The sequence below is a fragment of the Choloepus didactylus genome, chromosome 6 (genome assembly GCF_015220235.1).
Source record: "Choloepus didactylus isolate mChoDid1 chromosome 6, mChoDid1.pri, whole genome shotgun sequence".
In the NCBI taxonomy this organism is placed as follows: domain Eukaryota; kingdom Metazoa; phylum Chordata; class Mammalia; order Pilosa; family Megalonychidae; genus Choloepus; species Choloepus didactylus.
Genome location: NC_051312.1, coordinates 62410932 through 62424187, shown reverse-complemented (window position 1 = coordinate 62424187; position 13256 = coordinate 62410932). Strand labels below are relative to the sequence as shown.

The 13256-nt window shown below is 36.7% G+C and overlaps 1 protein-coding gene across 2 annotated transcripts in view; it reads right to left on the bottom strand.

The window, feature by feature from the left end:
• Positions 1-10831, bottom strand: part of TSG101 (tumor susceptibility 101) — a 77222-nt gene extending 66391 nt beyond the window's left edge. Inside the window, exons 1-2 of one of the 2 annotated variants that reach the window (XM_037839269.1) lie at positions 10655-10831; positions 415-499 (exon numbers count right to left, since the gene is read on the bottom strand). In XM_037839269.1, the coding sequence (XP_037695197.1) occupies positions 415-499; positions 10655-10696 (127 nt within the window). In that variant the 5' untranslated portion in view covers positions 10697-10831. The remainder of the gene's footprint in view (positions 1-414; positions 500-10654) is intronic. The other variant, XM_037839270.1, reaches the window with a different exon arrangement.
• Between the last annotated feature and the right edge of the window lie 2425 nt (positions 10832-13256).

Below are 13256 nucleotides of genomic sequence, written 5' to 3'. Positions count from 1 at the left end.
AACATTCTTCTCTTCCTTCTTGGTAGTGCACAAAACATTAGTATATCATAGGCTCTGAGAAATCTTGCTGCAAAGAAATCCATTTAATTTTAAATCAGAATTGCTCAAACTTAACCAGAGAACTTTTTCTCCCAAGCAACATTCTTCACAACTAGGATCTATGTTTAATATTCTGGGACTTGCAGGACCAAACTATCTTTAATGTCCTCTCTAGGTCTACATTTGCATAATTCTATCTTAAGAGTGTTTTTAAAAACTTAAAACAATTAAACAAATATATTATTTGATCTTGTAATTTCCTTTAAACTCAAAATTCTTATTAGAAGGAGGCTCAAGCCTACATCTGTAAAACCAACAAACTTAAAAGGAAAATGGAAACCCACAGCCATTGATATTTTTATTGCATAAACTCACCATAAGAATCCAATACAGGTTTGAGATCTTTGTATAGGGTAATAACACTGACAGTTTCACGTACAGTTAGGTCTCTGTATTTGTACTGAAAAGCAAAATCACATAAGAATTTAGCTTAAAAAATTGCACATATTTTACTGCCAGATTAATTTTCTTAAAAATCCTTTCTTCATAGCAGTCTTCTTTTAAATTTTATTTTGAAATAATTTCAAACTTACAGGACAGCTATAAAAATAATACAAAACCCATACAGAGAACTCCTACCTACCCGTCCCCTGCCAAGTACCAGATCACCAACTTTTAATATTTTGCCACATGTACCCCACCTCCCTCCCTCCCTTCCCTTCACTCCTTCCTTTCCTTCTTTCACTGTTCATTAACATTTGGACCTTAGCCCCAAAGAACCTCAACAGCTTTCTCTCCTGTCACCTATTTGAATCCTATACTGAAGTTACTCACCTCAGTTCTAGATCTTCTGTCCAAGTGAATAGGCCGTCCACTAATCCAAATTATTCTCAAAGATTTAGCTTACATCTCCCTCTTAATAAATCCTCTGGCCCATAATGATCTCTCCCTTTCCTCCAAATTCCAGCATTTATTGTGAAAATACCAATTATTTTGGAATTTATCATTAGCTGTCTCATATTTTCATATCCCCACCTTGTACTATTCCAATTACAGAAAAATAATGACCTGGTTTACACAAACCCAGCAAGAGATCAGGAGATCAGGAGACTGGGGATTCCCATGTGACCACCATGCACAGAAGCTCGTCAGTTGACAAGCTCCATTCATGCACGTAAAGCTTTCCATCAGCTTTTAGTGCTTTTCTTTTAGAGACAAAAGCAAACAGGAAAGAAGGAACAGGTAAGAGAAAATCCAAAGAGAAGAAAACTACAAAAATAATTAGCATTAATAACTTCAAAGAGAGAAGAAATGATATCATATCATGAAACAAGAAACACTCAGAGAACAAGAAAGAATTCTTGGATGTAAGAAAATGGAGAGCAGAAACAAAACATTAAATAGAAGCATTAGAGTATAAAGTAAAAAACCTTACAGAGACTAGCATGAAAAGAGAAAATGATAGAAAACCCAGGAGAAAATATATGAAATATTAGGGAATAAATCCAGGTCTATTTAAAGGCATCTCTCAAGTATTTCTTACCCCATTTTGTCCTATAGCACCAATTTTCTATCTTTATGGGATCAGTCCTACTAGCATATAAACATATTCTTATTTCTCCCATCTTATTCAAACAAATGCCCTCCTGACCTCCTTTCCCCTCAAGCCACCACCACACTTCTCCATTCCCCTCTATAGCAAAAAATGCAAGGAGCTACCTACATTTGCTGTCTTTCACTGCTCTATTTTTATTTCTTTAAAAAATTTTTATTATGGGAATTTCAAACATACCCAAAAGTAGGCAGAGTTGTATAATGAGCCCCACCCCCATGTATCCACCCCTCAGCTTCACCAAGTCATAGCCAATCTTATTTTATCTATAACCCCATCCACTTTTTCCTCCTCCTGCATTATTCTGAAGCTTATCATAACATCATATCCCATGATCCACAGATATTTCAGCATGTATCTTTAAAAAGTACTTGGAAAAAATAATCACAGCTAAAAAAAATCATTATTTCCTTAATATCATCAATTGTCCAGTGTCATGTCATATTTTTTTAGATTGTTTGTCTGAATAAGGATCTTATAAGTCCATGTTTTGCAATTTGTTAAAATGAATTTTAAGTCTCCTTTAATCTGTAAATTCACTCTCCCATCTCAGTTTTATTGAGATACAATTCACATGCTACATATAATTTGCACATTTAAATTATACAATTCAATGTGTTTTGGTATATTCACACAGTTCACCCATTACTGTCAAACTAAAATTGATTAATTTAGAACATTTTTATCACCCCAAAAAGAAACCCCATACCCTTTAGCAGTCATTTCCCTTTTCCCCATCCTCCCCAGTCCTAGGCAACCATTAATTTACTGTTTCTATAGATCTGCCTATTCTGGATATTTCATATAAAGAGAATCATACAATCTGTGATTTTTTGTGACTAGCTTCTTTCACTTAGCATAACGTTTTCAAGGTTCACCATGTTAAACATTTATCAGTAATTCATTCCTTTTTGTGGCTGAAAATATTCCACTGTATGGCTATATCACATTTACATTTGACTTATATACACAACAGCTGATGGGCCCATCTCTATTTTTACCCCTTGAAATTTACTTGAAGAAATTGGTCATTTGTCCTATACAGGTGCCCATAGTTTGGGTTTTGCTAATTGCATCCCTTTGGTATAATTTAATACATACATTCCTCTGCCCACTGTATTTCCTGTGAATTAGTAGTTGGATCTAGAGGTTATGATCATATTCATGATCTTTTTTCTCTTTTATTCTTTCTCTTTTTATTTTTGAAAAGATTATTTCACAGATGATGGTTTCTAGGTTTCTCTGTTATGTTAGCAACCACCACTGATGCTCAATGCCTATATTCATTCTCTTTAAATGCACTCCCACTACTTCAGTGAACAAATTCCTCTTATCAAGGTCACCAATAACTGACTATACACAATGGCCAATTCTCAGCTTTTACGTGTCAGCAGCATTTGACCAAGTTGATTCCTTCCTCTTAAAACATGTTCTTCATGTGATTTCCAGGACACCACTTCTTGTTATCTTCCTATCTCTAAATGCTCCTTCTCAGTCTCTTTGCTGGTTCTTTCTCTTCTCCTAATCACTTAGTATCAGGGAGTCCTAGGGCTCAGCCCTTGACGCTGTTTTCTATCTAAACTCACTTCCTTGGTGATTTCTCTCATGGCATTACATATCATTTATATGCTGATAACTCCAAAATTTAAAATTTCCAATCTGGATCTCTTCCCTGAACTCCAGACATGTATATCCAACTGTCAATTTTACATCTCCACTTCGATACCTAAAAGAATGTCAAATTTAACAAGACTCAAACTGAACTCCTCATCTTCTCCCCAAACCTCCTCCTCTTACAGTCTTCCAACATCTACATCCTTCCAGCTGCTCAGGTCAAAAACCTTTCAGTTATCCTTGATGCCTTTCTTTCCTTTACTTCTACAGCAAATGTCAGAAATTATTTTAAAATATATCCAGAATCTGATCATTTCTCACTACCTACATACCTACAACCCTGATCTAAGCCACCCTCACCTTTCAACTAGATTACTGTTAAAGTCTCTCTATAGGTGTCCCTGCCTCCACTCTTAACCCCCTACAGTCTAATCTCAACATAGCAACTAGATGGATCCTGTTAAAAGCTAAAACATTATCAATGATTTCCCATCATCCTCCAAGTAAAGGCCAATCCTTAAAGGGATCCTGGCCTGCAAGATCATCCAAAAGCTGGTTGATCCCCTCCCACTAATTTCTCCCTTGAACATACCAATCCAGGCACCTTAGCCTCCTTTATTGGCTCTCTATCATGCACAAGCAGCTTCCATCTCAGGGCTTCTGCATGTGTTTTACCTTCTTCTTGGAATATTTTTACCTTTGTTCCATAGCTTCCTTCCTCACCTCTTTCAGGTCTCTGATCAAATAGCACTTCTTAGAAAGTCTTTCCTTTACTATCTCTGATAAAAAAAAAAAAAAAATTGCAATTCACCCATCTCCATTCCTTAGTATTCCCTAGCTCCCTATTCTGCTTTACTTTTCTCCAAAACACCGACCACTTTCCACCCTACTATTTAATGTACCTATTGAGTTGTTTATTGCCTTTCTCCTTCCATGAGAATTTAAATTCCAGAAGCATAGAGTTTTCTCATTGTTGTTCACTCCCGTACCCCCAGAGCTAAAACAGTGCCAGGTGCACAGAAATCTTCAACTTATCAGCTGTCCTCTACCCATTTAGTAGTGACTCCATCTCTAGGAATGTCATAGGTATACTACATAAGAATACAGATAGTTGTCTGTATGAAAACTCAAAAGCAGAAAGTTTTACTTGGGTATAGCAAGATGGACTAACAGTATAAATATATATCTGTTAATTGCCAAAATGATGACAGAGAAGGGTGTCAACTAAAAACGTTATGTTTAGGTTGGGAGTTAAGATAACACTCAAAGGGAAATTTTGTCTAATTTATCTGTAATAATATATATAAGAACCTAAGTCAAGGCAGGTAGTCCAGAGTACCATGATGGCTGTGGAGAACTCACAATCAGACAAAACGTAAAAGACCACCCCCCATTGAATAGGAACATGTTGGAAGTAAAGTAGTTATCTTAGGTTAGTTGTCTTTTTCTTAATCCCTTGTTATGGTCTCTCTGAAATGTTCTTTTACTGTATGTTTTTTTTTAATTTTTTATTTTATTTTTTTATTTTTCATACAGTTGATTTAAAAAAAAAGAAAGTTAAAAAAAAAACAAGGAAAAAAATATGTAGAGCCCCTTGAGGAGCCTGTGGAGAATGCAGAGGTATTGGCCTACCCCACCTCGATGGTCGCTAACATGACCACATACATAGGAGACTGGTGGTTTGATGGGTTGAGCCCTCTACCACAGGATTTACCCTTGGGAAGACTGTTGCTGCAAAGGAGAGGCTAGGCCTCCCTATAATTGTGCCTAAGAGCCTCCTCCCGAATGCCTCTTTGTTGCTCAGATGTGGCCCTCTCTCTCTAGCTAAGCCAACTTGAAAGGTGAAATCACTGCCCTCCCCCCTAAGTGGGATCAGACACCCAGGGGAGTGAATCTCCCTGGCAACGTGGAATAGGACTCCCGGGGAGGAATGCAGACCCGGCATCGTGGGATGGAGAACATCTTGACCAAAAGGGGGATGTGAAAGGAAATGAAATAAGCTTCAGTGGCAGAGAGATTCCAAAAGGAGCTGAGAGGTCACTCTGGTGGGCACTCTTACGCACACTTTAGACAACCCTTTTTAGGTTCTAAAGAATTGGGGTAGCTGGTGGTAGATACCTGAAACTATCAAACTACAACCCAGAACCCATGAATCTCAAAGACAATTGTATAAAAATGTAGCTTATGAGGGGTGACAGTGGCATTGGGAAAGCCATAAGGACCATACTCCCCTTTGTCTAGTTTATGGATGGATGAGTAGAAAAATAGGCGAAGGAAACAAACACACAAAGGTACCCAGTGTTCTTTTTTACTTTAATTGCTCTTTATCACTTTAATTATTATTATTGTTATTTTTGTGTGTGTGCTAATGAAGGTGCCAGGGATTGATTTAGGTGATGAATGTACAACTATGTAATGGTACTGTGAACAATCGAATGTACGATTTGTTTTGTATGACTGCGTGGTATGTGAATATATCTCAATAAAATGAAGATTAAAAAAAAAAAAAAAAAAAAAAAAGACTACCCCCCCAGCCATGTATACAGAGTGTTGTCAGACTACCGCCAGTTGAGAAGATAACACCTCCAGCAAGCCTCCAACCCCCCGGGAAGAAGGAGCTCCACAAACTGCTTCTACTATCCTAGTACTTTTTCTTGGACTGGGTAGAAAAAATGCCGATGCTCAGAACTGTAATAAAAACCTGTAGGAGTTTTGGTTTTTTGAGATATTAGGCCAAGAACCAAAAGATACGTAGAATGCCTTCTCCCTCCTCTTCCCTATCTCCTTTTTTTTGTTCTTGGGGTGAGAGACAGGTGGAGGTATAAAATATCTACTAAAGATGGCTTGCCTCTGTCTTTGAAAGTAAGTTCCTCCAAAGGAAACTTAGGAAGTTTAGGTTTTTAAAATTCAAAATCAATGTTGGGGTATTCTTGCCCTAAATAAGGGAACACGACTTAACCATCTCTCATCCCTAGGACTAGGATAGTAGCAAGTTTTCGAATTTGTCAAAAAAGGAAAAGACTCTAAAATACTACTACTATGATAAGAATTAACACCTGCAAAGTATTTCATAGGCTACAAGGTACTTCATACATTTTATCTCATTTGAGACTTACAGAAAAAACTGAGGTGAATCCAACAGATTGTGATTTGCCCACAGTCACTTAGTGAGGGGCAAACAACCATTTAAATTCATGCCTTTATTCAAAAATCCAGATTCATGATATTGATTTCCCACATTTGAGATACTCCATTACTATGCAAAAAGAATTTCCATTTATGCTTTTGATCTATTAGATTTAACCTATTAGAATTTCTACTTATATTTTTAATCTAAAAATTCTGCAGATTACGTTATCTAGTTTTAACTAAACTAATCTTAACAAAAAAAAATTGCCAGTGACTTAAAAAAATTCCTGCAAAGAAACTGTGGATAGTACTAAAGAAACTACAGATATTACCAAAAATACAAGCACTAGAAAACAGAAGAAAAAAAAAAAAAAGAGCTGAAACTTCTACTCCTAGTAGACACTCTGTTGTTGGACATACTAAGAGGTTAAAAAGCAATGTCAACTGTATGAGATATAACAAGAAAGGCAAAAGCATTTGAAATGATCAACATTTGAAATGTAGTTTTACATACACTACCATAAATCTTAAGCCTAAGTATAGTATAAACCTTGAGCTATTAGCGAATGATAATATGGAGTCACCAAGATTAGCAAGATATTTAAAAGGACTATTTCTTCTTTAACTTATCTTTTTTGTAATTTCTATTCTGTGCTCTTTAATATACGTAGTAAGTTCATAAAACAGGGCATTCATAATTTACAAAGAAATGCACATAAATTCAGGGGTGCTCCAAGTTTTACTGACATGCAAGATCAAAAAAGTTGAGAGACAACTGCACTCAACTAACTCACTGAGGTGCAAGATCCGAACTGGAATTAAACAAGATATGAAAAGGCTAGAATTCTAAGTGAAAATTTTCTTCCCTTGATATAGATCTACCTGACAAAGTTAAGTTATTTTTTACTTTCTTTTAAAATAGTCATCATTAGAAATAGACATTCTCTAGGGTACAATTTATGACAAAAAATGAGGCAACCTATACATCATATGTACTCTTCTCCCATCCACTTATCCTTCTACTGCACAGCTCTTAATTTTGTGCATGACCTAATCTGATGGGCAAGTTCTGGCAAAATGCAGAAGCAGGAAGTAATTTTTAAAAATCGGCTTTTCAAATTCTGTTAAACCAGGATTTTTCCCCAAGCAGATATTTTAAGATAAAATTTGACAGTTGAAGGGAAGAGAGTGATGGTGTCATCTAAAACACTGATCTTCAGACTGGAGGTCCACAAAGACTTTCCAAAGGGTTATAAAGCAAGGATGGGTCATTTCCAGATATTCAACTTCCAAATGTACTTTTCCCTAAAATTTTTCCTTTCCTACTTCCTCTTTTGTAATTACTTTTCTCCTACCCCTCCAGAATCTTAATATTGTATATTGCTCCCAGATGCCAATCAAAGGACAACTGGAAATACTAAGAAGCTGAGAAAGTGAATGATTACCTTTTCGCATGTTAGAATATCTCCAATTCTTTGCTTTCTACAACACTGAAGGAGGATTTAATGAATTGTCATTTAATAGATCATTAAAAACAGTTTTTCTTATGATAGTTCATCATGCAATTTTGGGCATACAACTCCTTAAAGAAGTCAAAGAATTGGGCGGCAATGTTGTTAACAAATCTTTCAGTCCCATCTCTCCCCCTTATTTATGTGAACAAGATTTCTCAGTTTGTACATGTATAAAAATAAGTAATAGGAGTAAAAATGATGCTGAGCCTGTCTTTGTAAAAAATGTAATATTTATCAACAAGTAAATAAACTAATCAAAAGGGAAAAAAGTACTATCATCTCATCAAGAGAAATAGGTCCTTTTTTTTTTACTTTTTATGTACATTAATGTCAAAAATTGTATATATATATTTTTTCATCAATTGTATACTATCAATTGTAACAATAACTTACACAAGGAGAAAAATTTTAACACTTAGAATCTTAGGATTATAATTTTTTAAAGTTTTCATATCAAGGTATATGCATATTTTTGTTGCAGAGAAGTATGATAGGCTGGGTGGGCAATAAATATTTCCAAGCATAAAAATATACTATCAGGTCAGGATAAAATTATGTAGGAGAGGCACTAAGTTTTTTTTTAAAAATTGGTGGTAAAGGAGGTAAAAAAGTTGAAGACACAATTCTGGATTATAAATAGCTCAGGGATAAAAGTCATTTCTTACTTTATTTTATTTTCCTTTTTAAATTTTTTTTGGTGCAGTCCTGAGGATAGATATGTTCATTAAATGCATGTTGAAACTGAACCATCATAATGAAAGTAAGTTTACGGTAAAGGAAATTAAAATAGTCTTTTTAATACTTTACATTCAATTATTTTATTTTGTCTAAGTTGCCACACTCTTTTTTGGGGACAAATTTCACAACTAATCAAAACTTCAAATATACATATTTTTTGACCCAACAATTCTACTTATAGAAATCTATTCTGAGGAATTACCACCACAAATAAGCAAAGATACATATGTTCAACAAAGCATTATTTGTACTAGTAGAAAAACTGAAGGTAGTCTAAAAGCTTAGCAACAGGGCAATGATTAATTTTTGACAAGAGAACACTATGAAGCCATTTAATAGAACAAGTAGATCTGTAGGTCCAAAATCAAAGGATGCCTGTGATATACTATTCAATGTAAAACAACTCCATTTGAGAATATGAAAAGCATGAACTTATTTTTCTTTAAAAAGATAAACAAAATAAAAGTGTGTGTATGTCGGTATGTGGTTTAAAATCATTAATTACTAGGATTAGGGGAGGGCACTTTCAATGTTTACTATGTATTCTTTCCTGTTCCTTGAGTTTTTATAAGCATTAATTGCCTTTAGAATTAAAATAATTGTTAAATAAATTCACATTACTTGGAATTAGGTGGATAAAACTAGTGATTTAAACAATCAAGGTTTTAAACTCAACTCAGGTATTTACATGAAGGAATACACCTTAATGACTATGCTATCAATTTAAAGATCAAAAATGTCCTGCAAGAGACACTCTTCAGTTACATATTACATAAAACAATAAAGTGTTTTTTTAAAAAGTGATGTATAATCATTACAACACACACCTTTACTTGGGCCACAGTCCTCTAAAGTTCTCCAAATCTCCTCTACATTTAAAGATAACTACTTTATCAAAAGACAATTAGGAAGCCTAGAAGATATAACTAGACAACCAAAGATTCTTTATTTTAAAAACTGTTTCCTTCTCTTCCGGATTTATCTGCTCTTTAACAAAAGGCTATGGGGACAGTTATACTAGAGGGTAAAAGTCTATTTCAGAAAAGTTTTATTTCTAATAGTGTGTCGTATGAAAAGGTGAAAACTGCTTAAACTACTTTAATTTCTACCATTCTAGTTCTGACAAAAGTATCCAAAGCTAACACGCTGAACTACAAAAGATTCAACTGGCAACGACTTCACGTGTATCCTACTCCAATCAGCTGTGGTAAATAAAAAACTCAAACCATGCCCCTCTCTGATATCAGGTGCCAAGTTTGAGGTAATCATCAAAATAAATTTATACAACATGCTTATATGCTTCTTAAAACAATGAAAAAAACAACCACTCGTTTTTAATTGTAAATTAAGCTCACAGCAAATAAATACGTGTTAGAAGAAGCATACAATTAATCGTAGTTACTCTTAGTAAATCAAAGCCCCTGAAATGGTGATGGAATTCTATTTCTTTTATCAGGGGTAGTGAGGTACTGGCATTTTGACTTCTCTGGAAGTTTTTGCTTATAACTGAGTTCAACCAAATTCCCGGGAGTCGTATGGGGAGTACAAAACTGAAAAGGCCACAATCTCGGGGGACCAGGTAGAGAAACGCAGGGACTGATGAAATCTCCAGATCGGGATTGGAGTGGAGAGGGATTAGTCCAGATTAAGAACTAAATACGATCCCCTCTTTGTGATTATAAAAACGAAAACGAAAATGAAAACTATAGCGCTCCACAGACTGCTACTAACTCTCCCGAAGAGTGGAGGGCGGGCGGCAGGTGGCAGGCGGCGTCCGCTCGGAGCCTTTGTAGACCGTCGCCGCTCCCCACTTTCCCCGTCTCCGGACCGAGGCTTCCGACACAAGGCGACAAGCGCCTCTGGTCTAGGGTCCCCAAAAGCGGCCGAGGACGCCACCGGAGCTTCCGGCCCGCCCGGGAGGCTCGCCTGGCCAAGCCGGTCCCAGCCGGACCACGCAGGGAAGGGAGCAGAGGGCGCGGGCCGGTTGGCAAGCGCGTCGCTGCCTCACCTTGGACACCATTTTCTTGAGCTGACTCTCCGACACTGCCATGGCGGCCTCCTGGCGACTCCCGTCACCGCAGGGAGAGGCTCAGCCGCTCCGGGGCTGCCTCAGGCACCCCCAGACAATCGCACTCGGACAAGCCAGCCCCCCACCCCCCTGGCTCTAGCAACAGGAAGTCGACATCCGTGAGTCCTTCCGCTTCCCTTACGTCACTTCCGAGGATGCTGTACTGAGGAGAAGGAGGGACGTAGCAGCCTATTAGGTCTCTGGGTGGGGTGGGTTCCGACCAACCTACCTCTGATGTGCCAAACTTTATGGTCCGGCGTCGAGTTCTAATGGTGAGGGCGAGCCGAGGGTCGGAACTTTGGGCCCTGATAAGATTGGCAGGTAATTTCCCGTTGCCCTTAGATTAAGGAAGCAAGTATAGGGAGGAAGAGTATTACGAAGGGCTTACGAATGAGCCTTAGTCACTGATTCGTCAAGTGGTAAGGCACTGGACTGGGACTCAGAGAACGCTTCTGCTACTGACTTAACCTCGTGATGGTGGTAAGCAAGGGCACGTCTAGCTTGGGCTTATTTTTCCTAATTTTTTCCCTAATTCTTATTTTTCCTAATTTTTCCTAATTCTAAGGTGAGATGCTTGCATTAGATGATTCCCGGGGTCTCTTGGTTGTATCAGATAATAAAAACAAAAGCCCTTCGTACTACGTTCCCAAGGGCAAGGTGCCTCGTTTCACCGGAGGCCAGACAGTAATTTCTTCTCCCTGAAGCCTTTCCTCTAAGTCAGAACTTCTTTGTACCCAGGCACAAATGGTAGTGGGGCTGCATTCTACCCCACACTGTGATTATTTGTGTATAAGCCTATCCACCGTCAAAGTCCAAGTCCTTGAGAATAGGTCATCTTCAGATTCTCATTGCCTACCTTGTACATTGCAAGGGCAGGCTCTTGCTATCAGTTGAAATTCTACTACTCATAAAAGTTATTCGTGGTCACTTATTTTAGTCAGTTATTCCATGTCGCTTGTCAGTTTTATAAACCCAGTGTCACTCAAAGTATTGTAAAGCTTGGGTTTTACAATATTAAGTATGAAAGTTTGGATTTCAGTGTCATGCTAATGAGGACAAGGCTGTAGTGTTAATCCCTTCTAAGCCGTTGTCCAAGTGAAGGTCAAATACTCAAAGAGAGCCTAATTGAAAGCCTGTGAAAGCTATTATTATAAATTGTTGCCAATACACTCACAAATAAAGGCTTCCTCAATAGGTGTTTTTGGATATGTATACCATATATTAAGCATACATCTTGAGTCAAGCCAGATTACAGGTGAATCTTCCTATTCTTCCATTGCGTCTTACTTAAAAGCAATATTGTTTTCAAACTGTTTTGGAAACCACAACTTACTCAGCAGTACCTTCAGTTAGAAAAACTGCTTTTATGAATTGGGTCTGGGAGAATGGTTCCATGTAATATATTTTTTAAAAAGTATTCTTACCAAAATCAGTTTTAAAAGTTTGAAAACAACTTATAAAATCCAGTCTTTATTTTACCCTGAAGCCACTTAAAAAAAAAAGTAACTAACTATAATATCTTGGGTACTATATGAATAATTATATGAAATAATATTTCTCCACAATCTGAATAAATTTCCTTCCACTTATGAAATTAGGCATCACTTGGTGATTTTAAATTCAAACTTTATTTTATTCCTGCATCTTCAAATTTAAGGAAAATTACAATGTAAATCGGAAAATAACATTTATCTTCTTCAATTTATCAAAGAAGCATTTTATTCCAAGTCCCATTGAAATCATAACAAGAAGAGGTACTGCATGATTTAGGAAAAATGAGAAAACAAAAGTTAATAGAAGTATTATGAATAACAAATTATAATGAAATCATAATAGGGGTGGTGGCAGTGATACTGCTTCTTCACTTACACATGGAACTTACAACATGATTGCTAATGTTCAACACTTAAGGAAATATCTGGTATAGAGAATTACAAATGATCGATTCTTGTTATTCAGAGTAGTTATACTCTATATAAAATTTCCGCAAAACTGAATTAACAAATACTGAGCCATTTCTCCCAGAGGAAAGACAGGGTTGCATTCCTGTGAGCCTCTGGTCTCATCATTTTTGTCAACCAATCAAGATAAAACTTTGGTTAATTGTATTTCTGTTTCATGACACCTTATTTAATATACATTGTTGATTTATTAACATTGAACTCACAGCCAACAGGACTGTAACTCATGCCTGAACGAATCTTACCTAACACATGCATTTTCTCCCTAAGGCACATCACAACTTTCTTGCACTCAGGAACACTGGACAGCACATCAGCACTGTGCTTGGGAGGCCATTACAAATAATAAAATCATAATAAAAAAACATAAAAATGTGAAAAACGTGGCACTAAATATATGACAAAAAGAATAACTATAGTATAAGAGCTGAAACAAGAAGGCAGAGCATTGCCTTGTTCATCTTCAGCTGGGAATGTGCATGTCCAAAGACTCAAATTTTTCTCTACTCTGCCCGTGTCTGTGAATGATTGTGAAAGTGCCACCAGTACTGACTTTGGGGTTTGTATTACTTAGTGTTCTC